Raw genomic sequence first — 21,458 nt, 5'->3', positions numbered from 1 at the left:
TTCTTCACGTGACAGATTATTCTCTTACAATATATCACTTTTAATTCAAAAAATAAGTATTTATTTTAATTAATAGAACACACTCATAATTCTATTCACACCCATCATTTTTCAAAAGATATTCTCACAAAAAATAGGAAGGGCCCACAAAGCCCTCAACAAGTAAATAGAGTGCCTCCCCTCAGTGCCTCCGCACTTTAGAAACCTCAATGTTTCGAACGCGAATGCACAAACTTTTAGGTAGATTTTGACAGTTATATGTGGCAACGGCGGCGGCGACGACGACAACGACAATTATTATTTTATAATAACTGACGTACTTTTTGAATCAAAAGCACAAGGAAAAGTAAAAAAAGTACGTGTGAGAAATTTTTTTTTGAATGAAAGACTCACACTTCAACGAACTACACTATAAGGTGACCCCACTAAATTCCCTGCCCTTATCCTATAGTAGCCAATAAATTAAAGCACCCAGCAGAGTACTAGGAACCGTCAGATCATAATCGTAAATTCCTCCCTACCACCGAACGCGGGAAATCAATTTACTATTCCCCAACTACCAAAAATTGGGGGACCACTAACGACGTCACTAAAGGCACCGTCAAACCTTGGGAATCATCGAACGAATAAACAAACGTAACGCCTCCCAGAAGAAACCAACAACCGAAACGGAACAGTAACGGCGTTAAGATGCCCATAATAGCGAATCCGCCTACGCCTCGCACGTGTCAGGGCCGGCTGGCCAAGTGAAGCTTTTTTGGGGCGTAGTTCAATCACGTGTTTGGGTCCTGCTGCTTTCAGACGCTTAACCCGGCGCTTTCGTTGTATTGACTCGAAATGTACGAAAATACCCCTGTGCATGGCCAATTATTAAGTGCTATGTGACTATCGTGTGGCATTGTCATGCGATACTCTTCGGAATAAAAAATCGTCATCTCACAATGTGAGTCACTCCCTTTTTCTTGTAGTGCACACCTCGAACTAATCTCTATAGTTTCTTATACTGTTGTTTCACACGCTTACACGTGAGGTGAGTTGATAATAAGAGTTGGTAACAATGAAAATCGAGCATGAGACACTTGGAAGAAACAAACCCCTAAATTCAAGGTCAAGATCACTTGACCAACCCCTTGTGGTTATGTAGTTCACTGCAATGAGAATCGAACATAAAATCTTAAAAAGAAACAAACCCCTAAATCCTAGACCAAGCTTATTTGGCCAACCCCTTAGTTATGTGGTTCACTCATTGTTTCATAACCACCCAACAAAAAAGAATAATTATATTCCTATTGCATGATTTGTTGCAACATATATAAAAATATCACGTAAGCAACGCCACGTCAAGAACGCTAAAGAATTAATCCTTGTGCACACTAAATACTCCACTCCACGTGTATGCATGCGTATCTTACATGTCATTTGGACGTAATTTAATATTGAGAAATAAATTGCTTTGGTAGTGTAGTTTAATGGGTCAATGGATGATTTACCGGGAAAAGAAGTTAGAAAAAGAGATGTCTCCTTATCTATCTCTATTTCCAATATTGAATGAATAAAAAGCTTTGGTCTTGCAAGTATTTCTGTTTGGTTTCTTCCTACTTTCTCTCTCCTCTATCAAAACCACTCCACTGTTTTTCCTCTTGCCGTCCAGTTGGTGATACAGATCTCCGGCAATGACGCAGCTTTCCGGCAACTCTGATTCACAACAAGGTCCATCTAATTTACCATATAATCTGAGTTTTTTTTTGGTTTGCAGAACAATACACAGACGTGTGTGTGTATATATATATATCTACTTGAATAACAGAAGCACATGAGGAATAAAGAGGATAAATTTTGCAGATCAGAGTATTTGTGGATTTTCTCTTGTATTTTTCCTTTACTCGGGATATCAAATTTTAATACCAAATCCAAATTCATGAAATTTTTAAATCGGATTTTCAATGCTTGTTATCCACTTTCAACCACACCCTCACAGTATCCACCATGAGAGAGAAACTGGGTTTGTGGCTGTTTAAGAGATCTGTTGTTTCACTTTCACTGATTTCATGATTTGATTCTCTGTTTCTAAACTCTGCACCTCTCTTATCTTATTTTATTCTAGTATATATAATTCCAGGAAAATAATTTCATGGAATGGGTAGAAAATGAAGACAGATTCCCAGTAAAAGGTCTGATTTTTCCCTGTAATTTACCATCTGCAGAGGAAATCAGGCCTTCTTGAGCAACTTAAGAAGGAACCATAGCTTTGCTGTGTTCAAAAATCATGGGAAAGAAGAAGACTGAATTCTCACCTGTTTCCATTGAAGAAATGGATTTCCAAGAAGAACCCTCAATTCCAGAAGAGAAACGTTTCCAGATTCGGGCTCCAATAACCCCAGATAAGCCCAACTTGCCAAAACAACATCCGATCTACGCAGACAGACGAGAAAATCAGCTAGGAAATGGGAATTGGTTTCCACCAGAGAGATTCTCACCTGGGTTTCCACAGCAGACTCAATTCCATGGCTTAGAAGCATGTTCTGATCCATCAAATTCCAGGGGAGGGAATTTTGAGAATTTGACCTGGAAATCACAAGGTGGGGCCGGAATTTCCAGTGACCTCTCCATGGACTCTTTCAGAAGTCTCATTGCCCTAGCAGATGCCGCTGCTACATCGACCCGATCTGCTGCGAATGGAACTAGGCAGGGGAATTCTAATCATTTTATAACTATTTTCAACACTCCATTTGAAGGGGATCGGACTGACTCGAATTTCACAGCCTCGCCTCTTGCAAAGCAAGATTTCTCATTTGCACCAAACCTGTGGAACAAGAGCAGTTATGCACCAGATACATATCTATGTGAGTGTTTCAAAACTTTGCCTTTGATTATCGAGTTGCGGCCCTTAGGATTGTGAGAAAAATGAAGAGCATAGAAAGGGTTGCGATATCTCATTCTCACGATCCCAAGGGACTGTTGCGGTCGTAAGACATCGGAGAAAGAAATATACAACGAACAAATTGGATATTTCAGATATTTAATACGCAATGAGCAAACTGAGATGCATTTAATTGGTGTAAGGTCATCAAATTCCACAATGTGACTGGACATGTGGAGCGAAATCAACAGAGAAATTACTTAGAAGGTCCGGAACACCACGTGGCATGTGCCAGAATAACATTCCGCCATGTGTCCACATGGTCTGGAGGAAAGAGGACAAAGTGGGACATGGCGGGCCATCCCTGTTCGGGCACATGGTCTTGTAGTGTTCCGCACCTGTAATGATTTCTACTTTTGATTAAAAAATAATTGAATGAAATTTACGATCTTAACACTTTAACACCTTCAACGTATGAAAGTTGACAAAAAGTAAGTAGTAGGATTTCAGTGAACAACAAGGCGTATACCCGCATTGAATGTGTGCCATGCATGACACACCTTGCCTTGCCATTCTGATTGCTTCTCTTATCCACTTATTCATATTCTTCTCAACATTTTCTGTCATTAGTAATCACAGATTCACCAAACCAGTAGTTCTTTTGGCATTTTTTGAACTTCTGCCCAAATGAGCTTTCTGTTGAATTAGCTCATTAGAACTAGAGGGGAGGGATATTGAAATCATAGGGGTCGTCAACATTGCCCAAGCATTATGCATTTTTCACACTTCTCTTTCTATTTTACACTCACTGCCCTACTAGCAGTCCCATACCGCCACAATCTCAATCACGGGAAGTCTTAACATTGTCTCAATCACAACCCAAAAGTAACTTTTGGCTCCGCCCCTCATTAGAACCACTATTCTATCCAAGTTATGAAGAACATTATTAACACTAAAAAGCATCACCTCAGATTTTGCTGATTTTTCATTCTTCCAGCTGATCAAATATAATGCCTGTAACCTACAGATGGAAATCCTCATCCTTCCCGACGCACATATGATCTCAACTCGCCACCGAGCGCATTTACAGATGAATTCTCGAGCCAGAACATCTCCACTCCATATGCACCCATAACACCAGACCAGTCCAAGAAAGCAGAAAACAAGCTGGCTCATAATGTCCTCCCTTCAAGCATGGATGAAGAAGCCCATCAGGAAAAGAATAGGCAGGTGAATGAAGATGCAACTCCGAGGGTTGAAGTCAACCATGATAAATTACAGCGACAACTAACAATAGATTCATCAAGTACTGCTGTTTTGACAGAATTGCAAGAGAATCACAACCCTGACAAGGGAAGCAACACTGACATTGACCTGAACATAACCCCACAACAGAAACCAAGAAGAAAAAAGCACAGGCCCAAAGTTGTTGTAGAAGGCAAGCCCAAAAGAACTCCAGCAAAACTGCCGGGAGGCCCAAAGGAAAGCACATCGGGTAAGAGGAAGTATGTGCGAAGAAATCAGCTTGATAATAGCCCCAACACCCCCACAGCAGAAGTAACAGGTGGAAGAACTGATCCCAAGACAGCACCACAGCCTACAGAAAAATCCGTCAGGAGGTCATTAAATTTTGACTTAGAACCAAGCCAAGTAAGAGAAGAAAGCTCTACATGCAGGCCAGAGGCTAATGAGAATGCAGAATCACAAGCACAAAATTTTTGTACCAGACTTGGTCAAGGGATGGAGGAAAATGTTGAGAAGACACAAGTGGGTGTTGCTTATAGACTAACACGTTCAGTGAGCAAAATGCTAGAAGATTACCTTTCCCTGCCGACCGTTGTAAAAACCGATCCACCACTGGAAAAAATGAATGATGATGCCCAAAAAGAAAGCGCAAGAGGAAAGTGCCAGATAATTTTCTCCAACGAGACACATGATAAACAGGCAATCACTATGCAAATGCAACTGCCAATTAATACTGACCTTCCGTCAGCTCCAAGGAGTCCAAACAATTCCAATTGCAGCAGCAGCAGTCCATGTTTGACAGAGGAAGAAAGAGCAAGGGGGTTAAAGAGGGGACATTGGTGCACAACTAATGCAGCTGAAAACATCCGCACAAATATGATTGGAGGCCATTACAGTTCTTTGCACGAATTTGCAGCCATGTTTCCAGCAAATGCATGCAACAATCATGGAATTCCAGGCATGCTTTTTCCTGCAATTTACAAGAAGAAAAGAACTGAGAAAGGGCACTGTACACCAACATCAAGCACGTTGCCAACAGCTGGGCCCAATAGCAGGTTTGCTGCTGCTCAATTCAACCTTAGCAGCATCTCAAGCAAAAATACATCATCTGTTGATGCTAAGGGCAATAACACTAGCAGCATCTCTACCAAAAGTACATCATGTATTGATGCCCAGGGCAAGCAACAAGGTTTTGAGTGTAAATTGGCTTTGGACCAGAAAGGGAGGATGACAAAGAAGAGATCAAAAGGCCCTACTAGGGTACGGGACTTTGCGTCACTGATTGGAATCATAGGGTGCAATCAATTTCCAACTTTTCCTGCCCAAGGAGCACCCATAACTGGTGATATGCAGACGTATACAACTTCACACAACCCTTACACATGCATGGAAGCACTGGTTGCAGACTCTCATGCAACAACTACAAAGAAGCGGACAAAAAGAAACTCCTTCCCAACTGGTACATACAATCACTCCGAATCCTTTTGTCTGCTAATAGTAATAGGTACTTCCCTCAGGAAGTATAAGTGCGATTATTTTTTTGTCCCTTCCTGTTAGAGTGATTCCTTTCTTTTTCTGAAAAAGCCACGGCAATTGATGAATTTCCTCTTCCAGATGCAACACAGAAGAGATTGCCCACTATGGATACAATGGTTGAGTATTTACGTGGTCTAGACATCAATAGAGAAAGCATCCCAGTCACATATCAAGAGCAGGGTCAACTTGTACCTTATAACTTCCGATACGAAGAGCAACGTGCACTTGTTCCATATAACTTCCGATATGCAGGAAAAGATGCACTTGTTCTTTATCGAAGGGATGGAACTGTTGTCCCTTTTGAAGGTACATTTAATCCAGTCAGGAAACGAAAACCTCGGCCCAAAGTTGACCTTGATGATGAGACGAATAAAGTATGGAAGCTTCTTTTGGAGAGTATAAACAGTGAAGGTATTGATGGGACGGATGAGGAGAAAGCAAAATGGTGGGAAGAAGAACGGCGAGTGTTCCGAGGACGGGCAGATTCGTTTATTGCACGGATGCATCTCGTCCAAGGTAGCAATTGATTCGAACCATTTAAGTTACTGCAGACAACTTATATCTCAAGTTTTTATTCACAATGCCTGAACAATATCGTCTGAGTAGCTAATGGTATAGATACTGTTCAGAAACTTCAAAAAATGATACAGGTTAGTAGGAGTCCTGAATAAGAATACAGATGATGATACCGAACCCCTTTTCTTTAGGTGAATTGCCTAAGCAATACCTACGACTGAATCAGCATGCATACACGGGCACAAAACATAAGGTGACACTTACTCAACAAAAAAGTGTTTCAATCCTACTACCGGTAGAGACAACAATGAATGCTAGACTTGCAGTTAAAGCTAATTTGTGTTACGGAGACATCAATCACTTCCACCTATCATTTATAAGGCGACACTTACTAAATTAATTTTGCTCACCCTCGAGAAGTGAGATAAGAAAATTCTTACCATTGGCATCCTTCGTTTGACATCTCCTTGACTTTTGATTTATTCTTTCTTGAAGTAAATGCTGTATTAAAGATCTTGACAAGCATAATAATAATGACAGAAAAGGTAAGAGTACCCAGAAAATTGTACCTTTGTAAGAAATGTAAGCGGTTCTCAGGATTATATGAGCAGATAGCAGTGAAGCTACAATCCCAACTTGCGCTGTGTAGACCTGAAACCCTTAGCCTAATAACTTTTAAGCAACTTGATAAAATTATTTTGCCCATACAAACTTATCACTAGATCTTAGGGCATCAACACCTGGCGTATCCTTTCCCAAAGTTTCTAACGTAAAAAAATCTCCTGACGTAAAACTCCCGTATCTCCACAACACTTCAGGGACTCCCCTTGCTTTTCAAGCTGATGAAACTATTTAGGTCCTTCATCAAACTTTACTTAATTGTGTTATATTTACAGTGCAATTACTGTTTGCAGGAGATAGACGCTTCTCCCCATGGAAAGGATCAGTTGTGGACTCAGTGATTGGAGTTTTCCTCACTCAAAATGTCTCAGACCATCTTTCTAGGTCAGTTGTAGTTTTCGAACTTAATAAGGAAATTGAAACCAGTTGTAACGGACAACATCTTCATTCTACACTATACTTTGCAGTTCTGCCTTCATGTCTCTTGCTGCGCGATTTCCCCCAAAGTCTGAGAGCAATGACACTCCGTATTTTGAAGAGACAAGTACATGTGTTAATGAACCAGAAGTATGCGTACTGGATTTGGAGGATACCAACAAATGGCTTGACGAGAAGTCAAATCAGCGAGCCTGCCAAGGCAGTTCTCTTGCATTTCATGACAAGGACTGTAGTATGGAAAAAAGAGTTACCTACCAAACTGAATTACTTGGAAGCAGCAGCGGTGATACTTCTGGAAAGGGTCAAGGGATTTACAAGAAATGTGTGGAAATTTTCATGGGAGATAAAAGAGAGACGGATGATTTATTCTCTTCTCAGAATTCTGCTGGCTCCTCTCGAAACTCTCCAGACTCATCAGTAGCCCAGACAACTGAAATAATAGGACCATCCTTGAAGGAAAACTCAGAAGGAGATCTAGAAACGAGGTCAAACCCCGAGAGTCTTGTTGGCTCTTCATTTCTGGAGCTATTACAGAGAGAAACCTTACGTGGACTTGACGCTCACAAAACTGGAAATTCATCATCTTGCAAAGAAATTGGGTACACCAGCATGGAAGGTACAGAATTTCCCGCACAGAATCTGAACAAGGAGAGATCAGATAATCCTAACACCTCCATTAAACCCATCATCTCTTCCAGTATCGACCATTTACAAATGGTCTCCGACGCAGGTGCACTGGAAACTGAAACCTTAGGGACGTTGACAGAAGAAAGCCCATTTTCATCTGTAAGAAACGAAGAAAATTGTGTAAGCGAACAAAGTGGAGCAACAGCAGAATCTGTAAACCAGGCTACTGTTCAAAATAACATGTCAGTGAGTTTCCAAGAAGCACAGAAATCTCCAAGTGAAGACAATCATGCTTGGAGCAGCCTTGAAGAGGAGTTTTATAAGGCATTCCCATTTCACAACAGACCGGTTGGGAATCCGAAGGACAACATTCAATCACAGGCTCAAGAGAAAAATCATAGAATGCATCAAGCACTGGAGGCCCAAAACCTTTCGAGAGATACCTTGGATATCACAGATAGCACCAGTATAGTTAACAACCCAAAAAGCACTGAGCATAATGCAGTTGAGTCAAGATTGAAAGACCATGGATATCTTCCTGGGAAGGCAATTAATGGGATAAGCTCTGATCCTTCTAGAGTGAAGCGGGGAAGGATTGGAAAGCAGAAACAGAACTCAGTCGAGTGGGATAGCTTAAGATTGCAGGCACAAGCGAAAGGGAAAAAAGATAGAACACCAAACACAATGGACTCACTGGACTATGAAGCAGTACGGTGTGCAGATGTTAACGAGATTGCTTACACTATCAGAGAAAGGGGAATGAACAACATGCTAGCAGAGAGAATGAAGGTACGTATATCACAGACTTTACAATATTCAACTGTTTGGAGTTGCAAAAACCCTACCTACGTGATTAACAGCCAATACAAAGAATAGCTTAGTGGATTATAATTGAGGAAATGCAGGATTTCCTTTTGCACTCAATACAAAGAAAACCGTAAGTTAAGCTAATTGAGGAAATGCAGGATTTCCTGAACCGGCTGGTTAGAGAACATGGAAGCATTGATCTCGAATGGTTAAGGGATGTTCCACCTGACAAGGCCAAGTAAGCACAAGCAAATATTCATCTCATTTCTTTAAGTTACAAACCAATCTGAAGCATCTCATGGCTACTATATTGTTGGTAATACAATATCATGCAATTGACAAAAAAAAGAAAAGAAATAGTGTCTCCATATGATGACAGTAAGGAAGAAACAAATATTTACGCATAATTTATGCTTGTAGAGAATATCTATTGAGCTTTAGAGGGCTGGGCTTGAAAAGTGTGGAGTGCGTGCGGCTTCTGACTCTCCACCATCTTGCTTTTCCAGTAAGTTATAAGTTAAAAGTGCAAGATATCTCACAAGAAGATGAAAAAATCTTACTTAATTCCTCATTGTAAATCTTCCATTAGGTTGACACGAATGTTGGACGTATAGCTGTCAGACTAGGATGGGTACCCCTTCAGCCGCTGCCCGAGTCGCTGCAGTTGCACCTTTTAGAACTGTGAGTACCAAGTACCAACTGATTTACAGCAGTACAATTGTTCATCCACAATAGAAAAGCTAATGTTCACGTTCCAATGTAGGTACCCGGTCTTGGAATCAATTCAGAGATATCTCTGGCCACGACTCTGCAAACTTGACCAAAGAACACTGTGAGTGGACATTTTTCTTCATAAATATACATATACATGTATGTGTGTGTGTGTGTGTGTAATAAAGATCTATGTACTATTTCCTATATATATGAATCAGCTAGAAGGTTGATGAATTTCTCATTTGGAATGCTATTTATCACAGATACGAGTTACATTACCAGATGATAACATTTGGAAAGGCATGTACTGTTTACAATAACTATGAGGTGATTTACCCTAACTCATTTTAAGTGAATACAAAGATTGACAAGCATTCATTTCAATTTTGCAGGTTTTCTGTACAAAAAGCAAACCAAATTGCAATGCATGTCCAATGAGAGGAGAATGCCGGCATTTTGCAAGCGCATTTGCAAGGTTTGCATTGGCTGTAACGTGGACTAAACCTAAACCACCACATAAGCCAATTATCTGAATATCAAGTTTGAAATTTATGTGTGTGCCCAGTTTTTCTTTTTAACATTTGGCATAAAGAATTCTTGTCACATGATCAGCCAAAAAAGACACGGGAAGTGAAAAATCTTCATAGGTTGATGATAGTATCGTCACAAATAACTATTGCACGTAAAATAGTCATTCGGTATGTATATATAAAAGTTGCAATCTGTTTCCATTATGTAAACTGGACCTCAGTTGGTATGTCTTAACTATTTTTTATTTATTTTTATCGTCACGTCTAACTATTGCACGTTACTCAGGATCATACAAATCATATACCATACCTTCCCAAAAACATACTCTTCTTTTTGGTGGAAAACCACAAACAAAACTCTAATATCTATGTTAAGCAAAATCAAATATTACCATGTATTGAATGAGTAACAAACCGTGTTGAATGCAGTGCAAGGCTCGCCCTCCCGGGGCCAGAAGAGAAAAGTATGGTGGCTGCATCGGAAAGCGTAGGAGCTAATCAGCACCCGGTGGATGGTATCAAACCATTGCAGCTTCCTCTACTCCAGGCTAGTGAACAACTGCAAGCACAATCTCAAATCAACCATTATGAGCCTATTGTTGAAGTGCCAACAACACCAGAACCTACTGTTGAAATGCCAGCGTCACCAGAGCCTGAACCACAAGACATCGAAGACTTATTCTGTGAAGATCCTGAGGAAATTCCTACTATCAAACTCAACATTGAAGAGTTGACTCAAAATTTGCAAAACTACATGCAACAGAACATGGAACTTCAGGAGGGCGAAATGTCAAAGGCTTTAATAGCTTTAACTCCAGAAGCTGCTTCACTCCCCATGCCTAAACTTAAAAATGTGAGCCGGTTAAGAACAGAACACCGAGTGTAAGTAGGCTCTTGCTGCATCTCGAATAGAAGATAAAGTCATTTCCTAAATTTTAAGTCCATGTATGTAGCCATGTGGAGATAGTATTGTTAGGGATCCATAATATGGGATTCCATAATAAGCAAACCATGCTTATCAACTAATAAATTTATCTGGAATTCTGGAGCATAGTGACCTGTTGAATCATGCTAAAGTATACTGATTGTTTCTTCCCATTTACAGCTATGAGCTCCCAGATTCACATCCTCTACTGGAAGGAGTGAGTATAATTCATCTACATTCCTTTTTTTTTATTGTCATGTCTAAATGCACGTTCAAGTGATATGAACTTACTGAAATTTGCAGTTAGACAAACGGGAACCTGATGATCCATGCTCATATCTTCTTGCTATATGGACACCTGGTAAGTACACAAGTAACACAACAGACACAAATATAGCACACATGTACCATCAAACATCAATCAAGCTATCACAACCAGGTAATAAATTTGGGAATGGAAAGTGGATAATTATCTCATTCCTCTTTATGGTATCTAAACAACCCACTAAAGCTTTCAGCCAGCTCATTTTTATAACTAGGCGGGGTGATGGACATGGAAAATTAGACAATCAGCTCATTCTTAGTTTATGCGGCTCTTTGGTTTTTTTGATTAATTTTACTAAACGTATCAATGTCAAATAAGGCGAAACTCCAAATTCAATTCAACCACCAGAAAGGAGTTGCAGCTCCCAAGAATTTGGCGATCTATGTTCTGAGGATACATGCTTTTCATGCAGTAGCATTCGAGAAGCAAACTCCCAAACTGTTCGGGGAACCCTCCTGGTGAGGATATGCATCAACTAATGGCTGAGCAATAAGCTGTAACAGGCTAGTTACATCAAACTCTCTCTAACATTATACACCATATGCAGATACCATGTCGAACAGCTATGAGAGGAAGCTTTCCACTCAATGGTACATATTTTCAAGTTAATGAGGTAACTATTACACTATCTCTTTCATGTAAACACACTCTTTTCATTTTCAGCAGTAGTAAAGAAGAATTGGTTCATGCAGGTATTTGCTGACCATGAATCTAGCATTAACCCTATTGACGTTCCAAGGGCGTGGCTTTGGAATTTGCCAAGACGCACAGTGTTCTTTGGAACCTCCATACCAACAATATTTAAAGGTACAAAATGGTAAAACTTGGTAGTTGTTTATGATCCTCAATCCAAAAATGGAGTTCACAAATTTTCTTTTTCATATTAGGTCTATCAACGGAAAGTATTCAATTCTGCTTTTGGAGAGGTATGTACCTGATTTGTTGCATATTCAAATTACAAACAGTATTTGAGCAAAACTCTGCAAAGAACCACATTACTTCACTTCCACAGAAGTAAATGTAGCCGCTCTGCTCTCGTCACAATGACTAGTGTGTATGGGAGGATGAAACTAACAACAAAATAACAAATCCAAGTCTTGCATATGCCAACTTTACTCCAAAACTTAACAAAGCCTTAAAAAGATTCCAAAACTCGAGTGAGGAATGAGGACCTTGAAACTAGAAAATTGGAATAATACAGTATCCAATGGCTAACTTGCGAAAATCCCCGGTTAAAGATGATGCTACAGATGCATATTATGATGGATCAAGAGTTCAAAACATTGGTTTATTGACTATCAATTCCTATGCTAGCTCTAGGATACAAATATCTGTTTAACACAATTGATTCACTAGCAACCAACAGGTAGATTTTATGGCTGCAAACCACACCTGAGAATGAGAAGTGTTAATTAACTGGTTGGACAAGGAGCTGCGTATTCTTCTGAGGCTAGGCAAGTGCTATAACTATAACATGCCTGATACCATTCAATAACCCCACCCCAAAAAGAAGGGGACAAAAACAAGCTACAAGCAATGTTATAAAAATCATTAGGCCCTAGTCGGGCGGAAAAGGGGCACTTAGGCGCACTTATGCGCCGACTAGTCAGCCGCCTAGTGCCTAGGCAGGGCCTAGGTGCCCGACTAGGCGGCTATCTAATCTAGGCGTCGGATCACTGTCTAGCGCCTAGGCGGGGACTAATCAGCATAGGCAGACACCTTTTAGAACGTTGGCTACAAGCTCAACATTATCGTCCATCAATCTTCCTAAGTTTATCGGAATTTCGACTATCTGTATTCATTGCCATAACAAACATACAATCACAAAATAAACTAACTTACCAGGAATATATGACAGTTCTATTGATTGCAGGCATGTCAAAGCTGATTTGTCTTTCTGGCAGGTTTTGTCTGTGTAAGGGGATTCGACCAAAAGACGAGGGCACCCCGTCCTCTCATGGCGAGACTCCACTTTCCAGCTAGCAAATTAGCAAAGACAAAAGGTAAGACTTATGACGGGCAAGAATAATGCAACACCAGATTGAAAATGCCAAAAGAACAATGCAGAAATGGCAGCACCAGACTAACATTTAGTGGCATGAGGCTAAACAAGAGTGACTTTGTTGATGAGAGAGTTAGTTGTTTTGTTGCAGGATGAATGGCATGTAGTTTATATATATTAGCATAATTGTAGTTATTTATTCCATGCTCAAGGTTGAGCCATTCTTCAATAATCAGGAAAGTAACACCAAAACAAACCATCTGGTTGCTTTCTCACTTTTTCGCATTAGGTAAAATCCATTGTTAGTTTTGTCTGATCTTTTCTGCATATACACCGCAGAGAGTGAGATCAGAAGTACATAACAGACAGAACATGAGCCTAAGATGAATGTTTGAACTGCTCAAGCAATTATGTAACTCTAAATAAATTGAGATTCCTGTAAAACACACCATCTGACTGTATTCAACTCCTCTATCACTCATCAGCAAAAAAACTGAAAGTGGACAAGTTCGATGATTGTTCTTTTGACATGAACGAAAACTAACCTCTGTAAGCAAATAAACCGATCCAGTGGGATAAAATTCCAGTGGAGCCATTACCCCCTCCATAAAAAGTCACGTAAAAAAATATCATTTCCAGCCTTCCAGGTATTGCCTGAAATTTTGCTTGCGAGCTCCAGATGCAGGCGTTACTAGTTAGATACCAACATTTGCCCTTTCTTCCTTCCTTTTTTGTTGTTGGGCGGTGTTGATCTGTCTATGCATATATGATGTCACGAAACACATTATGAAACTACAGAAGTATAATCTTAAAAGCTCAAACTGAATTCAAGTGAATTAATTTGTAGCAGTGGAAGGCAAATGTTAAAGCATCTAACTCAAAAACCTATTGGCAATGAGAGGAGGTAGATGTTAAAGCATCAAAACTAATTAGCAATGAGAAAAAAGACTGCCCAGGCACATATACTAGTTTTGGAGGTTACAATTAACCAATGTGGAAGTGGAATCAGGTCTAACAATCTCCTACACGTGTGACTCCTGACCCGTACGCGGAGAGGTAAACAAACGATCCATAATATTGGAATCCTAACTAAACAAAGTGCATTTATAGCACAAACAACGGGGCACTTAATCAAGAGGGTCTTTTCCAAAAGCTTCTAAAACCCCAACATATCATGTTTAAACATCGAACTCAAAATTAATTGGCAATGAGTGGAGAGGCCCTTGGGCCCCTACCTAAACCCTTAACGTGGGACAAACTCTAACGGTGGAGATAGCAGTTTACCGAGTGATCTAGAGTAGATTTATCCTTTTGAAAAAGTAGAGTTTGAAACTCCAATGGCCTGTACTAAATTCAAGAATAAATAGAACATGTAAATACTACTACCACTACAAGTACATTTGGACCAAACATTTTTGCCGATCGAATTGCAAGGCTCATAACCATGAGTTTCTTAGAAATATATTTTCTTCTTATGGACGGCAAAAGATAGTATGCATAGCTTTTAGTTTCATGTCACTCACGCACCACCCTTCAATCTCTGGAGACCAAAAATAAAGGATCCCCTTGAAACAAGTGGATAACGAAGCCTATAAGGATGACAATAATGCACTCTCTCCCATAAAGAATCAATTTCCTCAATCTTATTCTCAATTCTAACATATCGCTCCACCCAAAAAAAAAAGTGAAGGGAAAAACACAACTCCTGATAAGAACCCTAGAAGAAATGAACTGCAATCAAAATTCTAGTTACTGAAATGGAGTTGAAGAATGCCTCTGTGTTTAAATCATACAATTCCACACCCTCTCTTAGACACTCTATCCCTATTTATAGCCATGTCTCCTCTTAACTTAACAGTAAATAACAAACGGAACAACTGCCCTCTATTTTCCTCCTCAACTGTTCCCCTCTAACCAGTTCTAACCACTTGCACTGCCCACAAACTCAAAACCAACCTTTTGGCTATTTATCTACCATCTCCCTACTTTACAAGCTTTGACATTTCTATCATTCCATCCCCCTTCAAAAGGCCTTGGCCGAAACTACAACCAGAAGATCATTTTACAAAAAAAAAAAAAAAAACATAGCATCAGGATTTAGGATGTGTGGTGAAAAAACATGCCAGAAAACGATACATAAACACTTAAAACAGAACTTCACGCAGAAAACAGAACCAGCAAGGCGAACTTGAAAGTCCCTTTAAGTAGCAACTCTTATTTAGATTCACACGAATCACACCAATGCTTGTGGGTTGTCAATTGAAAGTAGCAATATGCTAATGTGCCTCAAACATCAGTATGTTGGTTGCTCTTGAAAGTTTAAGAACAGAACTATCTACAAGACTGTTATGCAGCACTTATGCTTAAAGGCAAATTTGATAACGAAGGATAGTAGGAAATAATGCAAGCCAAGCATTGAAAGTATCCAATTCATGTCACTTTGTTGTTGGGCAAATATTTGTTCCACTTTGTTAACTAACAGTGCCTTTATAACTGTCTTGTACCTAGAATCTAATCCAACAGGATCCCAACACTTAGTAAAAGCAGACACCCATAGTCAAAATGTGGTTTTGTCTTCAACTGAATTTTTGGCATTCTACTATCTTACGTTCATGGATAATCTTCATGGCTGCCACAAGACCCACTCTGTCAAATATGGGAATGATAGCTTTGAAGGCTTGGATCACGAGGGAGTAAGGTCTAAAAGCACAGCTCTATTAGCGGCCCTCGACGGACGAGAGGAAGTCTTCTAATTTGGTGGTGGATGTCTTCCGTTCAATAGTCTCATTCATGCTGGGTCTTCGACACAAACACAAACACATTTTCAGACCATCTTTTTTTCAACCAATGAACACTCCATATCCTTTTCTTCATCAATGAGAATTTGTTTTTGTATGACATAACAAATTAATCAGCTTGGGATGGCTATCGTGGAGATTATGGCAAGCACACGTGCAAAGTTCACTGCCAATTCTGATACAGAGGACAAGGCGAAATGGGTGCCATCTAAAAATGGTATTTACTCAGTAAAATCAGCCTGAAATACATTTAGAGTTAAGAAGGGTCAGCATCGGCATACGATTCTAGTATTGTTTTGCAAAATGTCCCGAGTTGGAGTTTCCTACAATGGCTTGGGACGCGGGGGAGACTGGCAACCAGCAATAGATTGGCTAGATGGGGCATAAATGTGGTTAACTCGTGAGTGCTGTGTAGAAGTGGTTCAGAAACTCACCACCAGTTGTTCTTTGAGTGTTCTTACTCAGCAGAGGTTTGGAAAGCTGTACTTCTCCAGCCTCGGAAATTGATCATAGGAAATCTCTTCGTTGGGCTATCCTTCAGGAAAAAGAGAAGGGCTTTAGCAGCTCTACTTTCAAGCTTTCATTGGCAGCAACTACCTACTTTATATGGAGGGAAAGAAACCATTGAATTGTCCAAAGGAAAAGAATCGATGCAGACACTGTTAGGTCTATTTGGGATTCAGTCAAAGCCAAGCTGAATAGCTGGCCCTCATTGAAGGATTCCACTCTCAACAAGAGACTTTGTGAGATTTGGTCGTTGCCTCCTAGAATTCTTACAGGGCAAACACGCAAATCCATACTCTAATCAAAGGGTAAATCGGTTCCTGCTGTGTTTATAATAGCTAAAATCAGACCCCCTGACGATGATGCGATGCGTAAGCAACTCGAAAAAACTAAATTTTTTTGGTAATTCCTAATTACTAATTGTAACATCAACTGCGGCTTATAATTAACCAAAAGAACTACAAATAGGCAAATACTATGATTCAATTGAAATCAATCAAGCAAACCTCTATCTAACTGAGTAACCGACACATAATATTTGCAGCTAAAGCCCTTCTATAGAGGATGCAAGTCTGGTTCCTATCAGCAAAGCGGGATTTGGAAACGCACCTGCAGAAATCTTACGCATCAACGAAGAGATACTGAGCGAACTGGCCAATTCAGAAAGCTTGTGTGGTAGGTTTTCTGGAGTGTGTGTGTGTGTGTGTGTGTGAGAGAGAGAGAGAGAGAGGGGAGTTTTGGAGAGTTTTTGCCGCCTGACCGGTTTTGGTCTTCCCTCCGTTTTTTGGTTTGCGGGTTTGAAATGACGCGCAATTAACAATTGACAATTTTGCTATCAGTGATGATGCCTGCACCGACTGGTGCAATGATCCAAGGCGGACTTGGATGGTTTTCCACCGGTAAAGATACAAGTATAGCAAATGATGCACACAACCGTCAAAGTTGGATGATTCGTAAATGTCCTTTTTGATATCGGATTGACGTAATTTTTCATAAGGACCCTAAACGATGTATTTTGAATAACATGAGCGGCTCCGATAATCTTTGCGGGACTCGAGACGGGCGCAAAAACGATCTATGCACAGCTACTGTACATCATTTGTTGTACCTGTAGCAGCGTTCGTTTCCCACAATCCACTCGGTTCCCAACATCCCAAATGATGGTCCCACTCATTTCTTTAATAAGGGTGAGTTTGGATTAAAAAATTGAGTGATTTATTTTTTTGTTTTTATTCAAACAAAATATTGCATTTGTTTGTTTTAAGTCAAATTTTTGTGACTTATTGATTCGTTTCGACGAGAGTAATCGAAAAAGTAAAAATTTTGATCGAAACTCATAATTTTTTGAATAAAGACAAAAATAAGTCAATAAGTCAATTTTTTTTACTTATTCTTTTCTTTTTGAAAAAAATTATGAGTTTCAATCAAAAAATTTTACTTTTTCGATTCCTCTTGCCGAGACGAAGCAATAAGTTACAAAAGTTTAACGCAAAACTAATAAATGAATTTTTTTGGAATAAAGACAAAAAAAAAGGTTATTGTTCCACTTTTAAAGTCAAATGAGGCCTTAAGTTCTGCCCGGTTGATCCATACAAGGGGCTGTCCGGACAGCCCCCGTGTGGGGCCCCCTTTGCGCATTTTTTTGAAAAATTTGAACCGTGCATCTTGTAGAACCCGCAAAATAATATAATTTTGCAAAAAATCAACTTGTTCAGACATCGATAGTTATGTCAAAAGTTGAGTTCTTACACGAAAAAATGGACGACCCTGAACAGTTTAACTTTAAAAATAGTTGGCAGATCACGGTTGTCCATTTTTTCGTGTAAAAACTCATTTTTTGACATACCTATTGATATCCGAACAAGCTGATTTATAACATAAATGCATTATTTTACAGGCTCTACAAGATGCACGGTTCAAATTTTAAAAAAAACGCGCGAAAGGAGCCCACACGGGACTGTCCAGATAGGCCCTTGTCCGGATCAACGGAAAAGAACTTTTTATCTTCTTTCCAAACAAAAAATCGCGGGAACTGAAAAAATATTGGGATTTCAAATTTTCAGAAAATGGGCCCACACATTTTAAAGTTTTTTTTTTTTTTTTTAATCATCATTTTAAAGTTGTTAAGCCAAAACCATTTACTGCCGAGTGCCGACGTCCAAAACCAAAACCATTATTCCTAATTCGTTTCGGTCGCTTCTATTTAAAACCACAAATTTCCCTATGAGTAGTGCTACTGGTACAGCAGCTGCGTACAGATCCCCTTTGCGCCCGCCTCGGGTTCCGCAAAAATGATCGGAGCCGCTCATTTTATTCAAAATACGTCATTTGGCTAAATTTTGAAGCAAAGTTGGATAATTCGTAAACACTCTTCTCGATATCGGATTGAGGTGATTTTTTTAAGGGACCTTAAACGACGTATTTTGAACAAAATGAGCGGCTCCGATTATCTTTGTGGGACCTGAGGCGGGCGCAAAGGGGATCTGTACGCAACTGCTGTACCAGTAGCATTTTTGTTTCCCTATTTAGAGCAAGTACATCAATAAATCGGTAAAATTGCTATCAAAACTCTTCAAACAGTAGTTTTACCTATTCACTTTACACTTCAAACTGCAACAATCCAGATTTTTTACCTATTCTTTGATTATAATATTATTAGCTTATTGGTAGGAGATGTACTTAAAGTATAGAGAAACCAATGAGAGAAGAGAGAGAAAGTGCATGAGTTGACAAAAAAGAATAAAGTTTAATGAATAGTTCTTCGGCACTTTTAACTAAGAACTGTAGCAAAATGGGTTTTACCTTGGCATATACAGAGTCTGCTGTAGGGTATTTTTGTGTTTTTGGTTCTCTAAAATACCTGAAATGCATATTTGGCTCCTCTGGTATACTTGCTCTTACCATTCTTCCTCTCTATTCTCACTCCATTCTCCACCACCATGACTAGCAATCACTCCACCATCACCACTGTTGGCCTTCCTCCACTACAAGCAAGCTCCATCACCACCACCATCCTCTCTCCACCACCACCTTGCTCCAACACCACCCACCATCGAGCTCCATCACCACTCACCACCAACGAGCTAACCATCCTTGAGACAAAGTAACAATATTGGATGGAGACAACAATTCGAGTTCAAGTCCTGAAAAAACCAGCAATGTCGAAAGGTGAAGATCCGCACCTGACTCTAAGTTTTAACTTCCGAGTCAGAGTTTTGAATCTCGTTCGAACATTAAATTCTGAATTACAGGGACTTAATTGGAAACGAATTTTTGAATTATTGTGTGGTATTCGGAAGTTGAGTTTCGAATCTTGATCAGAAATTAAATTCCGAATTATAGGGATGTAAATGGAAACTAACTTAGGTGTATTCTATAGTCAAAAGCAAAGGCTAAGTCGGGATACAAAGGAGTTTGATTCTATGATCAAGGAACTGAAAGCAACTTTTCCAGAGGAAGCCGAATTGTTGTGGGTTATTTAGAAACTAACTCCCGAAATGTTTTGTTATTCTCGAGACTGGATATCCAATAAGGTCGGCAAACATATTCGAAAACTTATTTGGTGCGAAATGACTTTCTTCAAATTTGTTTTTCCCAATTTGAGTTGGCCTTATATAATTCAAAATTGCTGGTGCTAATGGGACAGTGCAATGTAGTTGGCAAAGAGAAGTGGGTTTTGCTCCTCAGTGGCCTCAGTGGCCTCTGTTATTCGACTAATGAGTTTTCTAATTCAATTTTTGGCAAAGGGAAGTGGGTTTGGTTTTTTGATTCAGTTTTTTGTTTTTGTGTGAAACCTATGGTGGATTGCAGTTTTCGAAACTTTTTGTTGTGTTTTGTTTGGGTTGATTTGTGTGAAGAAGAGGAGATGAAGGAGGAGAAAGATGAGAAAGTTGGTGGTGGTGGAGCTTGGTGGTGGTGGTGGAGCTTGCTGCTTGTGGTGAGAACGGAACTTGCTGGTTGCTTCGTTTTCCAAGATAATGTGGAATAATACCCCAAGCGTAGGGCTTAACACGTCGATTGAAGCATAATAAACCGGAAATCCGGGATCGTACCCAAGAGAATAATTATATAGCTTGGTCGGATTTGTAGATGCAAGTAAGGGCTTTCGGCTTTTAGACAGCCAACTTTGTCTTACTTTAAACGGTGGAAATAAAAGGCTAAATTAAAAACGAATTAACTAGAGAAAAAATAGGCTAGGTTTAGGAATTATTAACACTCAAGACTCGAGCTAAATCACACTCTTCACCTAATTACACAATTTAAGATACTTGATTATAGTTTTCAAATCGGAGGATAAAATGATTTGAGAATCAAGCTAGCTCTAGAATTCGTTTGGCAAACACCTCGAGCGACAGAGCTCTAAGCATCATGTGTGGTGGGTAGGCGATGCTCCCACCTACACATGATCAAAGAGGTTAACACCTCGGTGATTTGACAAACAAACCCGAACCCCACATCAATATTCAAATCAAAGTTTAAAGCTTTATTGGGTGCAAAATGCAATTTTCGCCCGAGCCATGAGGTGCTAATCACCCCATGACCTAACCCTTGAAACTACTCACCCATATCTAGAGAGATAAAAGCAAGCAAAAATCTACTTAACATAATGAAATAACAAGACTTGAAATAAACTAGAGATTAAGATAGATCGGGAGAAAATAAACAACTTTAATTAAAGTGACAATATCAAAAACTAACAACTAAAGACAGAAATTAAAGTATTTAAAACTGAAAAATGAAGAACACTCAAGAACAATTTGAATTGCAATGAAATCTAATATAGATCTAGAAATTGTACTACTTAATCTATCCTACTTGTTTTTACAAAATGATGTCACAATGTTTTATACTCCGGGGATCCACGCACAGAATATACCGCGAGATGCTCTAAAGATTCGCCCCTAAGGCCCTCGGTATCGATCGCAAAGCCCTCAACTTGCTGTGCTAATGACCTCGGTATCGATAGATGCCCAAAAGTGGAATCAATACCGAAGTGGTTAAGGGGTTACC

The 21,458-nt window shown here is 39.6% G+C and overlaps 1 protein-coding gene and 1 long non-coding RNA gene across 5 annotated transcripts; one reads left to right on the top strand and one right to left on the bottom strand.

Annotated features, from left to right (window-relative positions):
- The first annotated feature begins 1,477 nt into the window (after positions 1–1,477).
- On the top strand, positions 1,478–13,402 carry LOC131324666 (transcriptional activator DEMETER-like). 4 transcript variants are annotated; one of them, XM_058356733.1, is made up of 20 exons: positions 1,478–1,710; positions 2,205–2,843; positions 3,888–5,564; positions 5,720–6,157; positions 7,072–7,162; positions 7,246–8,632; positions 8,809–8,888; positions 9,071–9,155; positions 9,240–9,331; positions 9,414–9,482; positions 9,628–9,664; positions 9,757–9,839; positions 10,324–10,776; positions 11,000–11,036; positions 11,123–11,180; positions 11,463–11,602; positions 11,692–11,757; positions 11,837–11,951; positions 12,032–12,070; positions 13,049–13,402. In XM_058356733.1, the coding sequence occupies exons 2-20, from the start codon at positions 2,267–2,269 to the stop codon at positions 13,171–13,173; spliced, it is 5,649 nt and encodes a 1,882-aa protein (XP_058212716.1). In that variant the 5' UTR covers positions 1,478–1,710; positions 2,205–2,266; the 3' UTR covers positions 13,174–13,402. The 4 variants fall into 4 exon arrangements, with proteins under 4 accessions (XP_058212716.1, XP_058212719.1, XP_058212718.1 ...); XM_058356735.1 differs by having other exon boundaries at positions 1,504–1,710; positions 2,120–2,843; XM_058356734.1 differs by having other exon boundaries at positions 1,504–1,710; positions 2,105–2,843.
- On the bottom strand, positions 13,047–17,261 carry LOC131324667 (uncharacterized). Its single transcript, XR_009199411.1, has 3 exons — positions 17,058–17,261; positions 16,379–16,474; positions 13,047–13,898 (listed from the first exon to the last, which is right to left on the bottom strand). It is a non-coding gene; the product is annotated as an uncharacterized LOC131324667 (long non-coding RNA).
- Between the last annotated feature and the right edge of the window lie 4,197 nt (positions 17,262–21,458).

Source organism: Rhododendron vialii, chromosome 4a (genome assembly GCF_030253575.1).
Source record: "Rhododendron vialii isolate Sample 1 chromosome 4a, ASM3025357v1".
NCBI classification, from domain to species: Eukaryota; Viridiplantae; Streptophyta; class Magnoliopsida; order Ericales; family Ericaceae; genus Rhododendron; species Rhododendron vialii.
Note: the sequence above shows the minus strand (reverse complement) of the source record. Positions and strands in the feature narration are given on the sequence as shown.